General features: G+C 36.1%; 1 protein-coding gene across 8 annotated transcripts in view; it reads left to right on the top strand.

The window, feature by feature from the left end:
* The window catches only part of WRN (WRN RecQ like helicase), a 116671-nt gene that overhangs the window by 69544 nt on the left and 21119 nt on the right, over positions 1-26008 (top strand). For all 8 annotated transcript variants that reach the window (XM_070459932.1, XM_070459928.1, XM_070459927.1 and 5 more), the window contains 7 exons: positions 2145-2319; positions 6599-6780; positions 11503-11604; positions 11888-11980; positions 18654-18795; positions 24894-25064; positions 25140-25237. In XM_070459932.1, coding sequence (XP_070316033.1) covers positions 2145-2319; positions 6599-6780; positions 11503-11604; positions 11888-11980; positions 18654-18795; positions 24894-25064; positions 25140-25237 — 963 coding nt within the window. The remainder of the gene's footprint in view (positions 1-2144; positions 2320-6598; positions 6781-11502; positions 11605-11887; positions 11981-18653; positions 18796-24893; positions 25065-25139; positions 25238-26008) is intronic.

The following is a 26008-nucleotide window of genomic DNA, read 5'->3' as shown; positions in this document are numbered from 1 at the left end:
CAACAGCGGTCTCCCTGGGGCTCCACAGCCAGGCAGGATGAGGGTTCTGTGGCCCCAGTTAGGTAGGGTCCACGAGCCCGATGCCAGCCTGAAGAAGCTACAGAAGGTGGACCTTTGCCCTGCATCCTCCCAATAAAAATTCCCTGGGGTCCAGGAATCTGAGAGGGGATGTGAGCTAGGCAGTAGACGGGCCCCAGGCTGAGCTGCTGCAAAGTCTCCTGTTGACACTTTGAGAGAAGACGCCATCAGGAGCACTGGGCCCTGAGACCACAATTTCCTCTTGTGGTTAAGGGGTTTTCTCATCCCGACGTGTGCAGAGAATGTCCTCAGTTGTCCTCTAAGGATTTCTGGATGATGCAACTCCAGGGGAGGGGAGAAAAAAGGAAGAGATGCCAGCCCATAGTATGTCCTGCCAACCTCCCAGAAACCTTTGAGCTGACCAAGAAAGAACCCTGAGACAGGCCAAATATGGGAATAAGCAAGATGACTGGCCAGACATAACCCAGAAGAGTGCCCTCATATAAGCAATCTAAGCAACCCCTTCTGGGTGCAGCTCACTCTATGAGTTTGCTTTATTTTCTTCTACACGTGCTTTGCCTCCAATAAATGCTCTGTCTGCTGGTCTCTTATGAATTCTTTTGGCAAAGAAGACAAAGACCAATGTTTGTCATCAATGTTCTAGTCATTTCTGCGGTAGTCAATAGGAATGTTCACTGCTTTGATTTTTTATGCTCCATACATTCAAATTTTTATATTTTCTACTTTTTTTTTAATGTAAAAAGTGATCCATATTGTTAGTATCATTTTGAACAGTACGGATGCATGTAAACTGAAGAGTACTTAGATTTTTCCGATACCATTCCTCAGTTTTCACTGTTGATATTTTTGTATTTAGCTTTATAGGCCTCTGTTCTTTGTTTTAGACTATGTAAATATGTGCTCTCAGTTGTTCTTGTTGTTAGCTTGCCACAGAAATGGTTTTGTAGTATGTCCATTTTGTCTGCAATTTTCCTCCTTTTTGTATCTTTGTTATCTTTCTGTATATTGTGTTTTCTTAAATTAGGCCTTAATGTTTTAAGATGTTACAGTATTCATGTTTTGGTGCCCAGTTTTTCCTTCTTTGAAAAATATTTTTTTAAAAGAGATTCTTGTCCATTAAAAAGATAATTTGCATTTTTTTTCACTCCACAGAGTTATCTACTATGACATTTTGATATGGAAGCCCATTTGGTTACTCTCAAAAATTACTTTGAGTAGATTATTTAGTAAGACTCTTAGAGTAAAATTAGTTCATTATTTTTCTAAGTTTTCAATGATTTTTACCATAGTCCTTCTTAAAGGTTTTTATACATTTACTTTTTAAATATTTGATTCACTTTCATAGCATGAATGTGTATGATCAAATCTAAGTGGTACGTTCTTTTTTATATTTGTTGGGTCAGCATAAATGAATGTATTTATGTAAATGAATATATTGAAGAATTAAATATTCTATGAAATCATCATTTAACTTTTAATAAGTGCAGGTTTCTAAAACAGGCTTTCTAACATGTTATTTTCTATAACATAGCCTTAAGATTACCAGTAAATGCTTCTTTGAACTATGTAAACTATTATTACATGAAAGTTCTTGTTTTTTTGGTAAACATATAGAAATTCAATTTTACAATCATAAGAGAGATAAGAATAATGTGAAAATTTATTCTTTGTAAATATTACATTTCTTGTATAAATGAAGAGTAATTGTTAAACTAGTGTTCTGCATTTCCAAAAGGATGGTAATTGTATTTCCATTAGTTTGTTGGTTTTTAGCAAGGCTTCTGCTTCAATAAATAAACTTGTCTCTCGTTTTAATTTGAATAAAAAACTGAAGTCAGTGGTGTTTTTGTTTAACATAATTTATTTCCACATCTGAATGTCCAAATTGTTTTAGATTTTTCTTAAATATATCATTTTTAAAAAAAATAAATCATTGTTTTTTATATGCATTCTCCTTTCAGTTTTTTACTGAAAGGAAAATGTAAATTAAAATTTAAACTTGAAATTAAATTAAAAATTTAAAATGAAGGGGAAAGTAAATCACGTAAAACTCAAACATATATATATATATATATATTTGTCCTTTTGCTCTTCTTTTTCTTTAGTTCTGCTTGGGAATTTGAAGGTCCAACTATCATCTATTGTCCTTCCAGAAAAATGACAGAACAAGTTACAGCTGAACTTAAAAAACTGAAGTTGGCCTGTGGAGCATACCATGCAGGACTGAGTGTTAACTTAAGGAAACAAGTTCATCATAGGTTCTTGAGAGATGAAATTCAGGTGTGAAGATGGATCATCATTACTGTCTTTTCTCCATACTGGAAATAGTTATTTCTATAATAGTTATTTATGAATCTTTATTGAACATTTTCTTTGTGTTCCCTAACTTCCTCGCCCGCCCCTGGTTTTTAATTAATTTTTTTTAATTTTTAAAGTATATCTTATATTAGATTATAGTTGATTTACAATGTTTTGTTAATTTCACATATGCATACTATATATAAAATTATAGGACGAACTAATAGGAACCTATGGTACAGCACAGGTAACTATTCAGAACTCTGTAATGACCTGTATGGGAATGGACTCTGAAAAAGAGTGGGTATATGTATACCCGATTCACTTTACTGTACGGCAGAAACTAACACATTGTAAAACAACATTGTAAGTCAACTATACTCTGTCAAAAATTAAAAGTTTCTTTAAAGTTGGGATTGAACTTCATAATTTAATCATGAAATATTATTTGTTTAAAATTGCAGTGGTAAAGAATCCCCCTGCCAATGCAGGAGACATAAGAGTTGTGGGTTCGGTCCCTGGTTTGGGAAGATCCCCTGGAGTAGGAAATGGCAACCCACTCCAGTATTGTTGCCTGGAAAATTCCATGGACAAGGAGCCTGGTGGGCTGCGGTTCATGGGGCCCAGTTTGACATGACTGAGCACGAGCACGAAAGTGGAAAAACAGCAATGTAGATTAAAAAATTTCAGGTGTACATCCAGGTGATTCATTCGTGCATATACATTTGAGTACCGTTTTGATGCGCGTAAAGCTGTCACTCTGATAGAATCAGTGTAAAACATGGAAGATAGGTAAGAAAACTGTTGCAGGCTAGTATCAGTGGCAGCCTATACATGGAATGGTGTTTAGGTTCACAGAGGAGGGAACACTAGCTGTTAAGGTAGATTGTCAAATGAAGGTGTACACCCAGGAATAAGCAGTTAGAGTAGAATCTGAACAAGTGAACAGAAGTTCATCAGGTATGCATGGCTAGAGGGTGATGAAGGATAAGGAATTGATTATAGAATTCCTGGAAGAAGGACTGATGTGTGCAAGGCACTTTGATACTGGGTTCAAGGAATTGTGAGTAGTTTGCAATGGTTGGAGATAAAGGAAGTATGGAGTAGGAGGGACACAGGTGTGGGTAAAATGGCAGGAACTGGTGGACACTTAGGGAGAGAGTTGAATTGGTTGTTTGCCCAGGTTATAGAGGATCTTAAAACTTTGCAGAGAGGCAAGCTGGAGTTGGTGTGAAATTCCCTTATTTTTTCCAGACACGCTGTAGGATTTTTTATTTAAACGAAATTCCATCTAACAGGTAAGACAGATTAAAGTAGAAATGGCCTTGTTGAAGTTGATGTGACGGAGAACCAAGTCCAGGAACGTCCCTGACTCCATGTCAGTGTCTTGGGGGTTGTCTTAAAATCTTCAGAATTCTGCAAAACAGAACTTGAAAACCACTGTGACAGACTGCTCTGTTTTTGAGCAAGATAGTAGTATTATAGAAACATTGGACTGGGAGCACAAAGCAGGATTGATCTGAAGGAGAGAAGAAAGGTATGGATGAAGTTCACAAGAGGTGCTGCAGCTGAGATTCTTATGATTAGAATCCTGGTTCAGTGGGTGTCACACGGATTATTTTGGAGGATTTCAATTGAAACATGCGAGTAGGTTTAAATCAACACTATTAACATATCCACCCCCTGTCAACATACGCCTGGAATAGTCCTCATCTCAAATTGAGAGGAACTTAGCTTTGGTTTTGCATTTTCTGTCCAATAGATCATCCATTTCCTGTGTATCTAGAACTTTGCACATGCAGCCCACTGTGCATTGTCATGCTGCAGTACGTATCTGCCTGAAGGCATCTGTTCTCTTCTTCTTTCCAAAGCAAGAACAGCTATCACAGCTGCCTGGAATAGAGGTTTTATCCAAATCCTTAAATGCTTATATGTTTATTCTGTTATCTCTGAAGCTTGAAAATTATCAGATAAAGTTCATTAGCTGCTGCTTACTAAATCTTAACAATTGATCTTTGAGTCAATAATTGACCAGTGGTTTCTTCTCTCTTGCTGTATTACTAATTATTTATTTAAATAGAAACATCTCCTAGAGACATGAGGAAGACGAGATTGTTTGTCTTTCCTATATTTAATAATGAAATCTAACCACATTTGGATGTAGATTTGCGTTTTAAGTCTGTGATCAGTCTTTTAATCCTGGCTTTTAATTTTATGTCCTTTGTATTTTATTTGCCTTTTCAAGATGGCTTGAATTCCTTTCCTCTTTAGGATGAGGTTATGAGTAAATTATTTGATAAAGTATTTTCATTTACACCTGAGAGGTTCTTTTGAAAATCATATCTGTAGAATAGATTGATCTCTTTTAAAGATAGTATCATGAAAAAAATTAGATCTTAAAAATTTTCATCATACACACACATAGACACACATACATATACACACATACAGTAATCATGTGAGGTGATGGAGGTGTTAACCTTACTGAAGTTATCGATCATGTCACAATATATACATATATCAAATCATGTTATATATGGTAAACTTACACAATGTTATAATTCAGTTATATCAATAAAGTTGGAAAAATTGAATAAGAAATAACATTTAAAACATAAGTATTGGGATTATTATTAGATTGCTTTTTTACTCAAATATAGCAAAACTGACTAGTTGTATTCACACAAAGCTTTTTCTTAATATTATTTCCATTCCTATGTTTATTTTCTTTCATATTTCTCATACTTCCCTTTATTTGTCCTTCCTGCCTTTCTTTTTTTTCTACTCTTGGTACGTCATAACACGTTTTTGTTTCAAATGGCACTTTAATATTTACCACTTACGCACACACATAGTTTAACAAACTAAATAGTTCTCTGGTGCTTAAAATGAAAAGCATAAGCCATCATCCTTCCTGCTTCTTTTTCCTACTCTTAGCTTTTTTAGCTTATCCCTTTGGTGTTTGCCACTGTATCTTGCAATAATTTGCTTGTGCTGCTACTAGTTTACTTATTATTTGCCTGTTAGATTTAGGCATTATCTCTCAATTCCCCACTATGAAAGGTGAAAGTGTAGCTCTTTGACATCCCTTCCTGCCCTTCTCATTGCGTCCAGAAGTTTCTACCCCCTCTTTACCCAATGTATTAATATCATAATTTTGATTAGATCAGTATACTCAAATATTATGTTTATGTATTCTTTATAAATGCTCTTTATATGTAAGGCATGTAGTATACTTAGAGTTGCTTGTACATTTTTTTGTATTCTAATTAATACCTTTCAAGAAATGTGTTTAGTTTTTTTTGACAATTATCACTAATTTTTCCCTAAAATTTCCCCTAGTCATGTAAATCTCACCTCTGTATGTTCGTTCCTGTTATACCAATTTCATCCTTTTAAATTTGCAGGGAGAAATTCACATTTCATTCTGTATCTTTAATGAGCAGCTTCCTTCTGCCTTTAAGCTTCACTGGTGGCTCAGAGGGCTAAGAATCCTCCTGTAACGTAGGAGACCCGGGGTTCGACCCCTGGGTTGGGAAGCTCCCCTGGAGGAGGGAATGGTCACCCACTGCATGGTTCTTGCCTGAAGAATCCTATGGACAGAGAAGCCTGGTGGGCTGCAGTCCTGGGGTCACAAAAGTCAGACACAACTGAGCATGCCCCACACCTGTCTTTCTACCTTAGACTACTGCTAGAAAAATTAAGATGCAGTCTTGAAACTTCAAAATAACCCAAAGGCTCATTTACTATAATAAATATTTTAAGAGTCTCTTTTGTGTCCTGTATTTATATGCTTTTAAAAGAACCATGATATTCGCTGCTTTTTGTAGAAAGGGAACAAATCCTATTTGATGGTCACCAGTCCTAAATCTGTAAACTGGGCAGAGAGTCTTTTAAGCTGTAAGTGATTTGTCAAAATTATATTAAATTCCCTGGTGGCTCAGATGGTAAAGAGTCTGCCTGCAATGCAGGAGACCAGGGTTTGATCCCTGAGTCAGGAAGACCCTCTGGAGAAGGAAATGGCAACCCACCCCAGTATTCTTGCTTAGAAAATCCCATGGATGGAGGAGCCTGGCGGGCTACAGTCCATAGGGTTGCAAAGAGTCGGACACAACTGAGCAACTTTACTTTCACTTTCGTATTAATTTCAGTTGCATGCCAGGGACTGTAATGGATGAACTAATTGTACTTACCAAAGGGAAACATGTAAGGTTTTAGTTCCGCTAAATGTTTGTCAAACTCTGTCGTTATTTATCCGCAGTGTGTCATCGCTACCGTAGCTTTTGGAATGGGCATTAATAAAGCTGACATTCGCCAAGTCATTCATTACGGTGCTCCTAAGGAAATGGAATCCTATTACCAGGAGATTGGTAGAGCTGGCCGAGATGGACTTCAAAGTTCTTGTCACGTTCTCTGGGCTCCAGCAGACATGAACCTAAATCGGTAAAAACATTAATTGCTTTCACCCTTGCAGATTTCTTTCTTTCCATATGAACTTCAAAAGTATTTGAGGCAACATTCAAAATTTAAACTGATAGGTGTAAGTGCATTTAAAACCAAAAGAAAACCCAAGACATTTAAGAAGATTCCTGGTGAGTTGCCACCCAGAGGAGATGAACTCATTTCATGTATACATTTTTACTGTGAAGATTTAACTAAACCAGCACTATACTGGGAATGTAATGTAGATCTTGTGGAACACTTTCAAAATATTGTTTGTTGATGATTTGTTTTTCTCTTCAGTTCTCTCAAGTTTTGATATGTCTTCAGCCATAGTTACTTTAGATACCATTTATTTTGTTTTTTTTTTTCTTCTCATGCTGCCATGGTGCTTATTCCAATTGATTTCTGTCAATTCCAGTTTGGCTTTAATTACCATTTTTGTTTCTTTTGTTTGTTCTGTGAGAGCATGTCCGCTCTCCTTGCCTGTGTGAGTGATCATGTTGCTCTGTACTGACTGACTGCCATGGAAAAATACTGTGCTTAGTATTTAGAGGCAGGAAAGCCTTACTACTTAAATACTAAACAGGTATTTTGTTGGCATTTATGTTCTGTGAGATTGATGTTGAAAAGCAAACTTCATCTTGCAGAATTTTAGTGGCAGGATTTACCAATTTATTCCTTCACCCATAGGAAAAAAAAGTCAAGATAAGAAACATGTATGTGGTGGACTTATTGGCCATTTTATTAAAATGGTGAGAGTGCCTATCTAATAGAGTTTTTATTTTTATTTATTACTCAACAATTTTTTTAACACTATGTCCCAAGCATTATGCTCTGTGCTGAGTGTCCAATGGTAAATAAAAGTAGATATGAATAGTACCTGTTTTTATAGCGTTTACTATATAATGGGAATGACAGATCTTAATCACAGAATCATACAACTGTGGGTACATAGAGTTCATTTTACTGCTCTCTTTGTGTTTGAAAATTTCAGTAACCAAAAGTTCTTTTGGAAAGGATCGTGCAAATATGTGTAATGGTATAGCTATTACGTGCTATGAAGGAAATTTGCCTTGAGTAGCCAGTGTAATATTAGGTGTCTGTTTACCCACTTATAAAGATCAGGTAAGTCTTCCTTGAGGAACTAATGAGTTAACTTGAGGTATGAGAAAAGAATAGAGATTAGTTAGGTAAGAATGTTTGCTATGAATTTTAAGCTTCTCCTTTTAGGAGTAGTCAATAGCTTTTGTTTCTTATTGTTATGCCTTTGACACTAGTGTCTTTGTAAAGCTTTTTATAAGCTAATTTAAAATAATTGGGATAGAACACAGCTTTGCATACCACTATTAAATTTGGGGTTGTTAAAAACATTTGGGATTGTATCAAACATAAGTTGATTCCTACCAGTTCTGATTTTATTTGTGCATTGTGTTAAAGATGCTGAAGACTTAACAACTTAAGTTTTGTATTGTGGCTTGGCAGGTTCATCAGTGGATACAATTTCTGTTTATCTGAGTCTCAAAGATATTTTAAATGGTTATCTCATTAAGATTTAACGGAGGTTAACAGTGAGTAGTAATCAAATAGTGTTGCCAGAAAACCCATGCTTGAATCTTTAATACAGACAGGTTGTTCTTTGTATCCATACTACAGGAAATAAAACTATAGGGTTAATCAGCATAAAAAATATTTCAGCAAGGATCAAGGCCCAAATCCGTGCTATCCTATGACAGACCTCTTCTATTAGAGAAAAGAGAGTTTTAGAATAAATGGAATAGCTGATTTTCAAATGAAAAGGTCACTGTAATTCATGAAATATTTAGAGCCTGTCTTATGCTAGAATCCTGTGACTAAGAGAAGAAACTTGTCTGGTCATCAGTATAAATATGCAACTAAAATTTTTTTATCATAGAAGCCATACTGTTGGCAAAGTCTTAATGTCTGCAGTTGCTAGTCATTATTTGAAACAATCAAAACCCAGGTAGTTACTGTAATCTTTGTTTAAAGGGGATAATTTGCAAATTAATCTCAGTTTAATAAATCTTCCACTGGCTCCTACTGATTTCTGGTTAGGGTATTGCTTTCAGAATATTTATTCTTTTTCAACTTCTTTTTATTCTGTGGAATATTATACATTAACTATTTTGGTGGTCCCAGAAGAAGAACAGATATTCATTTGATTTGTTGTTAGAAACTTGTTATTTTATTTCCTTCAATTTGTTAGCAAAACTGATGTGTTAAATATTGGTCATTGGAACCAAAAATAAGGGATCTTTTTCTCAGAGTGTGGGCATTTGTTTCCTTGGTTCTTTCTAACTGAGGAAAAGGAGGTGACTTAAACAAACAAATCATTGCAAAATAGGGACCATATTTTTAGCCCATGAGCTAGGAATGATGTTGGATGGCTGAACTAGGAACTAGAGTCAGTCATTGGAAGAGACTTTTTAGAGAAATTACATGGAAGGGTACAGTGGTTGGTGGTGTCAACGGATAAGAATTTTTGAATAAGAGGTCATTTGTGTGTTCAGACTTTCCAGACCTCTAACTGGATTCCCTCTTGGTATCATCCTTAAGAATTGTACTTCTATCAGTACTTTTATCAGTCAGAAGGTTGTATAGTCAAAATATGAGTGAATCAGTTCCCTTTTGATGAGGAGAAGTATTATCACCTAGATCTTGTAGGTTGGGTTGTTTTCTTTTGAAATATTTGTAACCTATTCAACTCAGACTTATATTTATTCTTGGAAAGATATGCAAAGTCTATTTGGGAGATTCTCATCATCTAATATGTGATAGTCATGGAATTTCTTCACAGAAGAGTAAAATTAAGAGAGTCAGCATAAGGTATAGGAGCGGTACTTAAAAAAAAAGTCTTTTGTGTTATTTTAAAAGTTTATATAAATTCAGCATTATGGGGAAAGAAGTTTGAGGAAGGAACTTAATTTTGATAATTTTCTGATGTCTGGTCAGTCAGTTCAGTTCAGAGGCTCAGTCTTTCCAACTCTTTGCAACCCTATGGACTGCAGCACGCCAGGCTTCCCTGTCCATCACCAGCTCCTGGAGCCTACTCAAACTCATGTCCATCGAGTTGGTGATGCCATCCTACCATCTCATTTTCTGTCGTCCCCTTCTCCTTCCATCTTCAATCTTTCCCAGCATCAGGGTCTTTTCCAGTGAGTCAGTTCTTGGAGTTTCAGCTTCAGCATCAGTCCTTCCAGTGAGTATTTAGGACTGATTTCCTTTAGGATTGACTGGTTGGATCTCCTTGCTGTCTATGGGACTCTCAAGAGTCTTCTCCAACACCACCATTCAGAAGCATCAATTCTTTGGCGCTCAGCTTTCTTTATGGTCCAACTCTCACATCCATACATGACTACTGGAAAAACCATAGCTTTGACTAGATGGACCTTTGTTGGCAAAGTAATGAATGTATCTGCTTTTTAATATGCTATCTAGGTTTGTCATAGATTTTCTTCCAAAGAGCAAGTGTCTTTAATTTCATGGCTGCAGTCACCATCTGTAGTCATTTTGGAGTCCCAAAAAATAAAGTCTCTCACTGTTTCCATTGTTACCTATCGATTTGCCATGAGATGATGGGACCAGATGCCATGATCTTAGTTTTTTGAATGTTGAGTTTTAAGTCATATTTTTCACTCTCCTCTTTCATTTTCATCAAGAGGCTTTTTAGTTCTTCTTTGCTTTCTGCCATAAGGGTTGTATCATCTGCGTATCTAAGGTTATTGATATTTCTCCTGGCAATCTTGATTCCAGCTGTGCTTCATCCAGCCCAGCATTTCGCATGATGTACTCTGCATATAAGTTAAATAAGCAGGGTGACAATATACAATCTTGACATACTCCTTTCCCAATTTGAAACCAGTCTGTTCTATGTGCAGTGATGTCTGGTAAAACCCCATAATACAAAAAGGTAGTTTTTAGAAGGCTGAGAAGTTTTCTGAAGAGCTAAAGTGGTAAAGGCTCATATTTGGATCATGACTGTTTTCAGTATTCCTTATATAGATTAGATGCCTTAGTTTCTCATGTAAAATAACTTTAAGAATAATCTTTTACTGGAAAAATATAAAATTTATATAAATTTATATTTAAAATTTATATAAAATATAAAAAAATATAAAAATTCATGAACAGTAGAACGATTGCCAAAAAAGGAAGTAGCATATAAGCCAAAATGAAAAACAACTTTAGAGTGTTAACCAGTTTTTCATAGGCAATGAAAAAGTTGATATTTGGACATAGGTAGCATTCTTTCAAGGAGAAGGCAATGGCACCCCACTCCAGTACTGTTGCCTGGAAAATCCCATGGACGGAGGAGCCTGGTAGGCTGCAGTCCATGGGGTCGCGAAGAGTCAGACATGACTGAGCGACTTCACTTTCACTTTTCACTTTTATGCATTGGAGAAGGAAATGGCAACCCACTCCACTGTTCTTACCTGGAGAATCCCAGGGATGGAGTCGCACAGAGTCGGACATGACTGAAGTGACTTAGCAGCAGCATTCTTTCAAAGGCAATTTTCATAAAAATCAGAGAAATGCCTAGCTCTTGTGGGGGCATTGACTGGAAAGGGATCCAATAACTTTCTGAGATGATAGAAATATTTTTTGTCTTGTTAGTGGTGTGGATATTTTAGGTTACAAAAAATAAGCAGTAATAAATAAACTGCTAATACAATTTTAATATTACTGTGATTTTTTAATTGACAGGCACCTCCTTGGTGAGATACGCAGTGAAAAGTTTCGATTATACAAATTAAAGATGATGGCGAAGATGGAAAAATATCTTTATTCCAGCAAGTGTAGGCGACTGTAAGTATTGTTTATTTTATATCACTTAATAACAAGGATAGATAGATGATACTCTTAAGAAAAATGTTTTACAGAATAATTAGAAATACTTAGAAAATATTTGCTGTTGTTACATATGTGCTGAATTTTTAAGGCAACTTTCTTTGTGCCTCAGTAAAGTGAAGCAAAATAATGAGGTCTCAGCTAAATCAGTTAATGTTGATTTTTCCTCATTATTTTCAACAATGAATTTAACATATATGTTTTTGTACTTTTATTTAATTTTAAATTTTCTCTTGGGTAGAATCATCTTGTCTCATTTTGAAGACAAACAGCTACGAAAGGCCTCCGCAGGAATTATGGGAACTGAAAACTGCTGTGATAATTGCAGGTCCAGGTACGTTTTTCTTCTAGATGGACATTCTGAAAATCTTCCTTTGTTTCTTTCTTTTCCTTTTCAAATGATTTTAAATTGATTTTTTATGTATTGCAGTTTTTAAAAAAACTAAATAATGAATTTATTTATTTAAAAAGAGGACAAAGCAAGCAGTATTACAACATTTTACTTTTATAGAGAGGTAAACCAATAAGATGGTAGACCTAAATCTAAACATATCAATAGTTACATTAAATGTAAATGGTCTATAGACTCCATTTAAAGAAATTGTTAGAATTGGTTTAAAAATATGACCCAACCATATGCAGTCCACAAAAAATTCACAACAGATATAATTATATAAGTTGATTAAAAATAAAAGGATACATACATTGTAAAGCAGTTAAACTCCAATTAAAAAATAAGTAAGAATTGAAAAAAAAGATAAAAAACTATATACCATGAAGACATTAATCAAAAGAAAGCTGGAGTTATTTTTAATGGCAGATAATGAAGATTTTGGAGAAAAAGTATTACCAGGGTTACAGAAGGATATTACATGATGATAAAACAGTCAGTTTATGAATGTATCAGTCAGGGTTCTCCAGAGAAACAGATCACATTTGTGTATATACACATACTCACACATATACACAGAAAATGAGAATAAATGAGAGAGAGAGGTTGATTTTAAGGAACTGGCTCATGCTGTTTGTAAGGATTGACAGGTCTGAAATCTGGAGCTAATTGACTTTTATAGACCGTTTGTCAACAGGCACTACACATTCTTTTCAGGTGCAAGTGGAATGTTCTTGAAAATAGACTGTGTTTTGGGTTGTAAAACCAGTATTAACACACTTAAAAGATTTGTATTTATACAGAATATATTTTCTAACTAAAATGGAATGAAACTAGAAACCAATAGAAAGATAAGAGGCAAGTCTCCAAATACTTGGAAATTAAGCAACACACTAGTAAATAATCTATTAGTCAAAGAGGAAGTCACAAGTTAAGTCAGAAAATATTTTGAACTGAGTGAAATGAAAATGCAAAATATATGGTATAGAACTAAAGTGATACTGAAATGGAAAATTAGAGCATTAAATACTTAAAATAGAAGAAAGATTTCAAATTAGTAATTAAGCTTCTACCTTAAGAAACTAGCAAATAGGGATAAAGTAAGCTTAAAGGAAGCCAAAAAAAAAAAAAGGAAAGAGTAAAGATAAGGGACTAAATCAGTGAAATAGAAAATAGGAAAACAATTGAGAAAAGCACTGAACTCAAAAGCTCATTCTTTGAACAGGTCAATAAAATCGACAGACTCCTAAAAAGGAAAAAAAACAAAAGAAGAGACAGATTACCAATATCTGGAATGAAAGAGGAATTCCACAGATATTAAAAGGATAATGAGAAAACACTATGAGTAATTCAGTGCACATACATTCAGTAATTTAGATAAAATGGACCAGTTCCTTGAAAATTCTTAATGGCACCTTAAACAAGAAAAACCCTACAAATATGTAAAGCACCCGACTGACATAATAGTTGGAAAAAAATCGACAAATTTACCATCAAAGTAGGAGTTCAGTTCAGGTCAGTTCAGTCACTCAGTTGTGTGCGACTGTTTGCGACCCCATGGACTACAGCATGCCAGGCTTCCCTGTCCTGGAGCTGGCTCAGAATCATGTCCATTGAGTAGGTGATGCCATCCAACCATCTCATCGTCCGTTGTCCCCTTCTTCTCCTGCCTTCAATCTTTCCCAGCATCAGGGTCTTTTCCAGTGAGTTAGTTCTTTGCATCAGCTGGCTACAGTATTGGAGCTTCAACTTCAGCATCAAGCCTTCCAATGAATATTCAGGACTGATTTCCTTTAGGATATGATCTCCTTACAGTCCAAGGGACTCTCAAGAGTCTTTTCCAGCACCACAGTTCAAAACCATCAATTCTTCAGTGCTCAGCTGTCTTTATGGTCCAACTCTCACATCCATATATAACTACTGGAAAAATCATAGCTTTGACTAGATGAACCTTTATCGGCAAAGTAGTCTCTGCTTTTTAATATGCTGTCTAGGTTGGTCATAACTTTTCTTCCAAGAAGCAAATGTCTTTTAATTTCATGGCTGCAGTCACCATCTGCAGTGATCTTGGTGCCCCCAAAAATGAAGTCTCTCAGTTTCCACTGTTTCCACTGTTTGCCATGAAGTGATGGGACCAGATGCCATGATCTTAGTTTTTTGAATGTTGAGTTTTAAGCCAGCTTTTTCACTCTCCTCTTTAATTTTAATCAAGTGGTTCTTGAGTTCCTCTTCGCTTTGTGCCATAAAGGTGGTATCATCTGCATTTCTGAGGTTATTGATATTTTTGCCAGCAATCTTGATTCCAGCTTGTAATTCATCCAGCCCAACATTTCGCATGATGTACTCTGCATATAGGTTAAATAAACAGGGTGACAACATATAGCCTTGATGTACTCCTTTTCCAACTTGGAATCAGTCTGTTGATCCATGTCTGGTTCTAACTATTGCTTCCTGAGGAGCATACAGATTTCTCAGGAGGCAGGTCAGGTGGTCTGGTATTCCCATCTCTTTAAGAATTTTCCAGTTTGTTGTGATCCACACAGTCAAAGGCTTTTGTGTAGACAATGAAGCAGAAGTAGACGTTTTGGTGGAATTCTCTTGTTTTTTCTACAGTCCAGCAGAAGATGGCAATTTGATCTATGGTTCCTCTGTGTTTTCTAAATCCAGCTTGAATATCTGGAAGTTCTCGGTTCATGTACTCTTGAAGCCTAGTTTGGAGAATTTTGAGCATTACTTTGCTAAGTGTGTGAGATGAGTGCAATTGTGCAGTAGTTTGAGCATTCTTTGGCATTTCCTTTCTTTGGGATTGGAATGAAAACTGACCTTTTCCCATCCTGTGACCACTGTTGAGTTTTCCAAATTTGCTGGCATATTGAGTGCAGCACTTTCACAGCATCATCTTTTAGGATTTGAAATAGCTCAGCTGGAATTCCATCACTTCCCCTCTCTTTGTTCATAGTGATGTTTCCTAAGGCCCACTTGACTTAGCACTCCAGTATGTCTGGCTTTCGGTGAGTGATCATACCATCGTGGTTATCTGGGTCATTAACATCTTTTTTTGTATAGTTCTTCTGTGTATTCTTACCACTTCTTCTTAATATCTTCTGCTTCTGTTAGGTCCATTCCATTTCTGTCCTTTATTGTGCTCATCTTTGCATGAAATGTTCCCTTGGTATCTCTAATTTTCTTGAAGAGATCTCTAGTCTTTCCCGTTCTCTTGTTTTCCTCTAGTTCTTTGCAGTGATCACTTTGGAAGGCTTTTTTATCTCTTCATCCTATTCTTTGGAACTCTGCATTCAGATTTTCTCCTTTGCTTTTCGCTTCTCTTCTTTTCTCAGCTATTTGTCAGGCCTCCTCAGACAGCCATTTTGCCTTTTGCATTTCTTTTTCTTGGGGATGGTCTTGATCACGGCCTCCTGTTCAGCATCACAGATCTCTGTCCATAGTTCTTTAGTCACTCTGTCAGATCTAATCCCTTGAATCTATTTGCCACATCCACTGTATAATCGTAAGGGATTTGATTTAGGTCATACCTGAATGGTTTTCCCTACTTGCTTCATTTAAAGTCTGAATTTTACATTAAGGAGCTCATGATCAGAGCCATGGTCAGCTCCCAGTGTTGTTTTTGCTGACTGTATAGAGCTTCTCCATCTTTGGCTACAAGGAATATAATCAGTCTGATTTCAGTGTTGACCACCTGGTGATGTCCATGTGTAGAGTTCTCTTGTGTTGTTGGAAGAGGGTGTTTGCAATGACCAGTGCATCCTCTTGTCAAAATTCCATTAGCCTTTGCTGTGTTTCATTCTGTACTCCAAGGCCAAACTTGCCTGTTAATCCAGGTATCTCTTGACTTCCTACTTTTGCATTCTAGTCCCCTGTGATGAAAAGGACATCTTTTTTTGGTATTAGTTCTAGAAGGTCTTATAGGTCTTCATTGAACCATTCAACTTCACCTTCTTCAGCATTTGTGGTTGGGGTATATACTTGGATTACACAGAAAACTAACCAAACTTATCACATGGATCACAGTCTTCTCTAACTGAATACAACTATGAGCCATGCCGTGTAGGGCCACCTAAGACGGACGGGTCCTGGTGGAGAGTTCTGACAAAATGTGGTCCACTGGAGAAGGGGATGGCAAACCACTTTCGTATTCTTGCCATGAGAGCTCCATGAGCAGTATGAAAAGAACAAAAGATAATGACACCGAAAGGTGAACTCCCCAGGTCGATAGTGCCCAATATGCTACTGGAGAAGAGTGGAGAAACAGCTCCAGAAAGACTGAAGAGGCTAAGCCAAAGCAAAAACAACCCTCAGTTGTGGATGTGACTGGTGATGGAAGTAAAGTCCAATGCTGTAAAGAACATTGTTGCATAGGAACCTGGAATGTTAGGTCCATGAATCAAGGTAAATGGATGTGGTCAAACAGGAGATGGCAAGAGTGAACTTCGACATTTTAGGAATCAGTGAACTAAAATGGATCAGAATGGGCGAATTTAATTCAGATGACTGTTATGTCTACTACTGTGAGCAAGAATCCCTTAGAAGAAATGGAGTAGCCCTCATAGTCAACGAAAGAGTCCAAAATGCAGTACTTCTTTGCAATCTCAAAAACGACAGAATGATCTCTGTTCTTTTCCAAGGCAGACCATTCAATATCACAATAATGCAAGTCTATGCCCCAAAGTAGGAGAGGTTGATGTAATTTTTAGTTTTTGGTAGGCTAAGAAATAAAAAGGTAGGAAGCAATAGTTTATCTGGTCAATACAGTAACAAGTTTGATTTATCGATTTGTGGTATATAGAGAAGCCTGTATCAAGCAGTTAGAGTAATATGTCTCAGACATTTTTACTTCATGACCCACATAGTTAATGATATTACTTGTATAGCACATGAGGCTACTTGAGTCTAGATTGTGTTCAGAACTCTATGGTCTGAAGGGATTAGCCTTCAGCAGAGCTATAATCCATTTGCAACATCATGGCTGGGGAGCCTTGAATTAGAGACTACTTCTCAAACATAGGTAGTGTATTTATAAGCAGTGGTTGGCAAACTGTGGCCCCTGGACTAAATGCACTTGCAGCCGGTTTTCGTAAATAAAGTTTTCTTGGAACACAGACGTGTACTTTTGTTTATGTGTTATCTGTGACTGTTTTGCAAAGTTGAGACACAGAGATCATATGGTTCACAAAGCCTAAGCTATTTGCTGTCTGACCATTTATAGGAAAAGTTTTCAGACCTCTGTGTTAGACTATTTCAAATTTTTAGTGTCTTGATATCAAACACACTACATTTTCTGGCCAGAATGCAACTGAATTAGAAGTAAACAGAGGGTAAGCAGAAAAATTCTTATTCATTTCAAAATTTAAAATAATGTTTTACAATAACTCATCAATCAAGGGAAAACTCAAACTGGAAATTAAAACATTTTTAGAACTTAGTGATAATTACAGTAATGCACACTACAACCTGTATGCTGCAGCATAGGTGGTACTTTATGGGATTTTGATAACTTTAAATACTCATAGTAGAAAAGAAAATTAATGAGCTAAGTATCTTGCTAAAATAGTTATTGTAGAGAATAAACCTAAGCATAACCTTTTTCCCCCAAATATATCTAGAATACTGACTATATTCTTATTGTTATTTCAAAGATATTTATTATAGAGAAAGTAACTGAATTAGGTAGTTGAACTATGTTAGTAGATTTTCTCTTAAGTTCTTTTGTTCTCAACGTGCTGTAAAGAACTTTCATTTGTATTAATGATAATTTCAAATCTGCTTGAAGGATGGCTTAGGAATTTAACTTCTAAATGGTCTTAAATGAACAGTTTATCATCTTTGGTCATATTTTACAGTGGTTAGATTTTTGCACAGGGGATTTTTTTTGTTCAGTTCAAAACTTTTTTGGGGAATGAGGGCAATAACCCTTTTCTTCCACCAAAACCTAACACAAAAATACAGCATTTATACAATCGATCAAGTGAAGCCCTTCAAGCTATAACCCTACATTTCTGCTTGCTTGAACCTTTTTCTCCTCTGTTTTTGGTCCGAAGTACCTCCTGTGAAAATTGGGTTCTTGGGCACTAGGGTTTGAGAAACATCAAGATGACATACCTGTGATGCTGTGTTACAGGTTACATTTCTTTTTTTTTTTTTAATTTTTATTAGTTGGAGGCTAATTACTTTACATCATTACAGTAGTTTTTGTTATACATTGATATGAATTAGCCATGGATTTACATGTATTCCCCATCTCAGTCCCCCCTCCCACCTCCCTCTCCACCCGATCCCTCTGGGTCTTCCCAGTGCACCAGGCCCGAGCACTTGTCTCATGTATCCAACCTGAGCTGGTTATCCGTTTCACCCTAGATAATATACATGTTTCAATGCTGTTCTCTACAGGTTACATTTCATGTTCTGTATACTTCACGTGCTCTTTGCTGTGTTGAATTTTATTTGTAGTTTCTGAAGCAGTTGGCACATTTGAAATGTTTTTTTACTGGAATTTTTTTTTTTTTTTTACAATTTACTTATTTAATTATTACACTAACTCTTTTAATTTCTAAAGGTACATGGCTTGACTTGACTTTCTTCACGTATTGTTTTTATTTAGATTGGATCACTGCTTTTCCCTTGAAGACTCAGATGATATGTTACAGGACTTTGGTCCACAAGCATTCCAACTCTTATCTGCTGTGACCATCTTGGGAGAAAAGTTTGGCATTGGGATTCCAATTTTATTTCTCCGAGGATCTGTAAGTCTTCTTTTACTCCTATTATACTTTTCTTCAGAGGTTTGCTGTTGTGTGATTATAACTTTGGCTTTAGTTATCAGGAACTCAAGAGTCATATTAAGTTCCAGGTCAGCACTGCATTCATTACTTTTGACAAAACCTGTGTGTATCATTAAGAGTGCTTCCAGGCTGTCTGTCTTAGTTTATTACATTGCAGTCGGATGAATCCCTAGGCTGGTCTTTTTTGGGATAATTAAGAAAAGTTAACTTTCATTGTGTCAAGGGACAGGTAGAACAAATTTGTGTCTTTTGGTGCCCTGAAAAGTAGTAAAATTTTTGAGCATAACTTAAAATTTTAGTGATCTTTTGTAAATGTCTCAGTTCAGTTATATTTGGTTGTATGTTTTTTCTTTCCTTCTTTTTTTTTATCAGAAGCATTTAAAATTTGTAGAAAGTTTTCTTTTTCTTAACTAATGAAAAAAGTTAATTCAGCTACTTGGTTTTTTTTTGAGTGATTAGCGTGCCAGCATTATGCTCTCAGCTGCAGGTACAAATATGAGTAGGTCATGACCCTTATAGCCAAGGAGCTTTTTCTGTAGTCCTTTGTTTATGTGATTTTATTCCTGATTTACAAGTGTGTAAAGTTAAGTTTTATATATTGATATTAGTTGAAAAAAAAACATAAGTGGGAGATAGAATCCTTTGCAACTGTGTATATTTATTAAAAGTATACTAAAAGAGATTAAAACTCTCACTTTGTAGAATTCTGAAAATAATTTATAATTTATTTATTTTTTATTTGTTTATTTGTTAAATTCTTAAATACCTCATGTAAATATTTACTTTCTGAGTTTTTGTTCTCTTTGGAAAGAGATTTTTGAAGGTAGTCAGTTGTGAAATATTTTTAATGAAAGATTGAAAGCATGTTACCTTCAGGTACTGATATTTTTAGATTCTGAATGGAGTTTAAAATTTGATTTGATTTGATTAGAAAGCTAATGGTAGAAGTGTTGCCTGAGGAACTTGGACTAGCAACTATGAGTACTGCAGTATTTTTTTATATAAAAAAATTCAAGTTGCAAGGAACAGATTAAATATAATTGAGATCTATGAAAATTTTTTGTCTCTGTCATCCTCAAATCCTGTGTATCCCAGCTGAATGTATAATTTGTAAAAATTAGCCTTGTTTTAATTTGGTATAACCCAGCAGTATCCAGTATCAACAGATAAGTGGAAGTGGGCTCCTAGACAAATTTGAACTGGTCGCAAGAGGGATCAGATTTCACCTATTATTTAAAAACCAAGTCAGACCGCTTATAGTGACAGTCTCTTCTGGGAGTCTACAAATTAAGAAGTTTATTCTTTGTGAAATTTTATATTACCCTTGCTAGAGAAAGGTGTAAAACTTTTTAAAAAGTACCACTTAACGAAAATTTGTACACATTAACTACAGTGAAAATAAGGCAAGTTTTTTCTCTCTTATTTCAGAGATCTTGGCATCTACTGGGATATTATTTTAAAAATTATAATTGTATCTCCTTTGAGAATTTAGTGAATCGTCCACCTTAACTAATTTAGGAGAAATTAATATCTTTATAGGTAATTTTTATCTGTGTGATGATTAAACACCTTAAACTTGAAACTCTTTGAGTTTATTTAAAGAGATATTTGTACATGTAAAACAAGTATTTCAGCTACACATGATTTTCCTCTGTTACATAGATGTTTACAAATAGTATAAATGATTTTTCAGGCCATCCAGGTGTTTGTGAATAGTTTGAAAATTTTTTTTATTAATTTATTTATTCTATTTGGAGGCTAATTACTTTACAATACTGTAGTGGTTTTTGCCATACATTGACATGAATCAGCCATGGGTGTACATGTGTCCCCCATCCTGAACCCCCCTCCCACCTCCCTCCCCATCCCATCCCTTAGGTTTATTCCAGTGCACCAGGAAATTTTATTTTTAAAGCATAAGTTTTGTTGGAAAATAAATAGTAGAAATGTTGCCTAAGGAAATTTGTTTTAGGGGTCTAGCTCACCATATAAAGAGATTTCCAAAAATCTTTAAACACCTTTGTGAATAGTATTAAGATATGCAGTTATCTTAATTTTACAGATTAGAAAACAGATACAGTGATTAATTTGCATAATTAGGAGGTTAAGTGAAACCTGTTTCTTGATCATGTTATTAAAGTGCTGAACCTTATCATGGCTCCAGAATTAGAGAACACTTGATAAAAGATGCTTTGACTATATGCAGCTATTGGAAAACTATTGGTAGTTTTAATCACTCTTTATAATTTTCAAACTTTCTAGCAGGAGAGGGTTATCCATTTAATTTTCTGGACAAGTTATTTTATCAGATTGATATATATGCCTAGAGATAATTATCTTTACTTTATATTTTGGCTTGATTGTTCACATAGAACAGCAGTTCCAGAAATTACTTTTTTAAGACCTGAAATGGTAGCTGTGAACTTCTTTGACTTGATGGGACTGGGAAAGAGGCAAAGGGAAAAAATTAGTTAATATAGACAGAGACTATGAACTTTGTAATTTAAGAACACAGGAAAATTAAAACCTCAGGAGTGAAGAGTTTATAATTGTTTTTTGTTTTTTTTCCTGCTAGTTATTAAACGTCTTTGTTGTGTGTGTGTGGCTGTGCCTCAAGGGCGTGAGAGATCTTAGTTCCTCAACCAGGGACTGAACCTCTGCCCCAGGAAACGCAAGGGCAGAGTCCTAGCCACTGGACCGCCATGGAAGAACCTAAACGTCTATTTTTGTGTGAGGCACTGTACTCTGTTTGTGGGGAATTCAAAGTGAAATTAGATGAAACTTACCATCTAGTATGGAAGATGTTACTTGAGAAGAAATAAGTATATAGCAGCATAAAAAGAGATGAGGAGCAAATGAATAGGTTAAAGTACTATTCAAATTCTGAAGAGAGAGTGGTTGTTAGTAGCTGCAAAACTAGAGTAGTTTTTCCATTGTGTGGACTCTGAGAGTAGATTTGTGCACTCAGAGACGCATCAAGGGAAGAAGGCGTGGAGGGGAATGTGGCATTCCCAGCAAGAGGAACCTGCACAACAAGCAACTGTGATTTTTTTTTTAAAAGAAGTTAATCAGAGAAATGGCAAGTTTGTTTTCTGTATCATGATAGCATGTGTGTATGTTCAGTTACTCAGTCGTGCCCGACTCTTTATGTCCCCAGGGACTGTGACCCGCCAGGCTCCTGTGTCCATGGGATTTCTCAGGCAAGAATATGGGAATGGTTTGACATTTTCTCCTCCAGGGGATCTTCCCAACCCAGGGGTCGAAAACTGTGTCTTCTGAGTCTCCTTTTCATTGGCAGGTGGATTCTTCACCACTGAGCTACTTGGGAAGCCTGATAGTGGTTTAAAGATTGGGGATATGATTGTCTTTATTCTAACACACATCCATTTGTTAGTAGGTTTCCAGATTCCTTGATGCATCATTTAGTACCCTGATTTTTCCAACCTGCTTTTTATTTTATTTTTTCCATTTATTTTTATTAGTTGGAGGCTAATTACTTTACAATATTGCAGTGGTTTTTGCCATACATTGACTTGAATTAGCCATGGATTTACATGTGTTCCCCATCCCGATCCCCCCTCCCACCTCCCTCCCCATCCGATCCCTCTGGGTCTTCCCAGTGCACCAGCCCTGAGCACTTGTCTCATGCGTCCAACCTGGGCTGGTGATCTGTTTCACCCTTGATAGTATACTTGTTTCAATGCTATTCTCTCAGATCATCCCACCCTCACATTCTCCCACAGAGTCCAAAAGTTTGTTCTGTACATCTGTGTCTCTTTTTCTGTTTTGCATATAGGGTTATCGTTACCATCTTTTTAAATTCCATATATATGCGTTAGTATACTGTACTGGTCTTTATCTTTCTGGCTTACTTCACTCTGTATAATGGGGTCCAGTTTCATCCATCTCATTAGAACTGATTCAAATGAATTCTTTTTAATGGCTGAGTAATATTCCATAGTGTATATGTACAACAGCTTTCTTATCCATTTGTCTGCTGATGGGCATCTAGGTTGCTTCCATGTCCTGGCTATTATAAACAGTGTTGCGATGAACATTGGGGTACATGTGTCTCTTTCAGATCTGGTTTCCTTGGTGTGTATGCCCAGAAGTGGGATTGCTGGGTCATATGGCAGTTCTATTTCCAGTTTTTTAAGGATCTCCACACTGTTTTCCATAGTGACTATACTAGTTTGCATTCCCACCAACAGTGTAAGAGGGTTCCCTTTTGTCCACACCCTCTCCAGCATTTATTGCTTGTAGAACTTTTGGATAGCAGCCATTCTGACTGGCGTGTAATGGTACCTCATTGAGGTTTCGATTTGCATTTCTGTGATAATGAGTGATGTTGAGCATCTTTTCATGTGTTTGTTAGCCATCTCTATGTCTTCTTTGGAGAAATGTCTGTTTAGATCTTTGGCCCATTTTTTGATTGGGTCATTTATTTTTCTGGAATTGAGCTGCAGGAGTTGCTTGTATATTTTTGAGATTGATCCTTTGTCTGTTTCTTCATTTGCTATTATTTTCTCCCATTCTGAAGGCTGTCTTTTCACCTTGCTTATAGTTTCCTTTGTTGTGCAAAACCTTTTAAGTTCCAACCTGCTTTTTAAAGGGAAAGAATGGGTTGATAATTTCCTCTTTTGAGATGTTGCCCCATAGAAATAAAGACTCTTATTAGAGAATAACGATTGTTTAACTCTGCCACCTTATTACACACTGGTTGATACAAAAGCCCAGAAGTTAAATGAACTGCCTCAGGTCTGCTTTGTAGCAGAAGCAGGATGAATGACAGCTTTCCTAACTGCTGTTCTAGGGCTGTTTCTGTTTTATTATGCTGTTCACATGCAGTTTTAAATTTGTATTTTTTAGTTGAATGATCTAGAGGTACTGGAAGAAAGGTTTATGGTTGGTTAGAATGTGTGTGTAAAATTGTGTGCTCCATAAAAATCAGTGCCCAAATCCCCATGTCCTCTATAGCAGCTTTCTCATTCTTAGCAGTTTCCTTCGTCTGCGGGTTAACCTGGAAAATTAAGTTAACTGGAACATATACGTAATAAATGGAAGATGCCTCGCACAGAGAAAAAAATTGTTAGACATTTGTTGCTAAAAAGTATTCTGTTACTTGGGTAAGTTTGGATTTCTAGTTAAAAAAGGAATATGGTTCCTTTAAGACAAAATGCTCTGTGTTGAAGAGCAGAAATATTTTCTGTGTGGGGATTGCCATGGAAACAAGGCAGTGTAAATTTATTCACACCACACACAGTATTCACAGTGATTATTGCTCATGAGGGGAAGAGACAGTTACCCCTACTGATTGGAAGAGCATCTTCTTACTTCATACTAGTAAATGTGTTCATTCACTTAACAGTGTTTTCTCCTTATGAAAGGGAAGACTAGAGGAATGATTTTTAGAGTCCAGATTGCTAATAAGTACTGGTCAGGCACCTTAATACCTTTGGTGTTATTAGTTTGCAAGCAATAGAATCTCCTACTATAAAGGTAAGCCCCCAGCAGGTGTAGAATGCCATTACAGGTGTTCCAGGAAAACTGACTAGATACTGACCGAGTCAGGGCTTTTGCTTTTATGTTAAGGAATGCAGGTTAAGTTAAAGGCTCAGCTGTTAGCTCATAAAAAGAAAGTTAGTATTATGGAGCCAGACTCTGTCCTGTCCTGGTTACTGACTTAATCTTCACAACATCCCCAAGAGATTGGAGTTGTTATTATACTTATATAGCAGCCAAGGAAATAAAAACACAGGTAAGTTAAGTAACCAACTGCCCCATATCAAAAAGCTAGTAAGTACCTATGCATTGGGAAATGCTTGTGATTTTTATATGAAATTTCCTGCCATTTTTTTTTTTAAAGCAGAAAAGGAACACTATTTTAAGTGTATTTTTTTGTGAGTTAGGTATTCAGAGCAAGTAGGATGGGTATAAAAATTCCATGGGTTTTTAAAGCTGAAACTTAAGTATTAAAGCCAAAGAATCAGTAGATGGTGTTGTGTTTTACTTCTCCTGTTTAATGAAATCAACACTTTAAGTTTTATTCCCAATTTCAGAATTCTCAGCGTCTTGAAGATAGATACCGCAGCCACAGTGTCTTTGGTGCTGGCAAGGGCCACGCTGAGACTTGGTGGAAGGCTCTTTCCCGTCAGCTCATCATTGAGGGATTCTTGGCAGAAGTTCCTGGGCATAGCAAATATGTCAAGATGTGCACCCTTACAGAAAAGGTAAACCATGCAGAAGTCTGCCTGTTTGATTTCATATTCTCACTGTGCATTAAAAAGTCTTCTTGTGTTCAATAGGGTAGAAACTGGTTTGCTAAAGCCAAAACAGAATCTCCTCAGAGACTTTTCCTTCAAGCCAGTGAAGAATTGTGTCCAAGGAAAGTTTTTCTACCAAGGTTCGTTTTTCATTTTTTCTTTTAAACTTTCAGGTTTTTATGATTCATTTTATGCCAATTTGCAGGCACCACATGGGGTGAAATGAATAAAGAGAATCATTTTTGCATGCCTCTTTTAGTGTTTGGAGGTGGCCGTCAGTAGGGAGAAATAAATCATAGAACGCTCAGAAGGTGTTCTTAGTGTATAGGAAGTAGGTGACTATAATATTTAGAAAGCTGCTTTCCTATTGATTAAAGAAGTATATAGCAAAGGGAACTGTAATTGATATCTTGTAATTAACTGTAATGGTAAAGAATCAGGAAAGAAAAAGAATGTAGATTTATACGTATATTTGTGTAGAACAGAATCACTTCGCTGTCCGCTTGAAACTAACACAATCTTGTAAATCAACTATAATTAAAAACAAATAAAAGAAGCAGCATTGAGATCAATGTGGAAGAATCCATAAGCCATATTTCTTCTTCTGTATAGAAGATGGGAAAGGAATACATGTGTTGTTGGCTTGTACATGTTATAGTACTTCTATATATTATCGATCATTTTTCAGTTTTTTTTCTTTTTTTTAAGAAATGAGATATAATTGAAATGTAACACTGTGTAAGTTTGAAGTGTACAAGTATTAGTTTAATACATTTACATATTACACTATGATTATTGGATGGCATCACCGACTCGATGGACATGAGTTTGAGTAAACTCCGGGAGTTGGTGATGGACAGGGAGGCCTGGTGTGCTGTGGTTCATGGGGTTGCAGAGGACACAACTGAGCG

Source organism: Odocoileus virginianus, chromosome 32, assembly GCF_023699985.2.
Source record: "Odocoileus virginianus isolate 20LAN1187 ecotype Illinois chromosome 32, Ovbor_1.2, whole genome shotgun sequence".
NCBI classification, from domain to species: domain Eukaryota; kingdom Metazoa; phylum Chordata; class Mammalia; order Artiodactyla; family Cervidae; genus Odocoileus; species Odocoileus virginianus.
The sequence above is the reverse complement of the archived record's forward strand: the minus strand, read 5'-3'. Positions and strand labels throughout refer to the sequence as shown.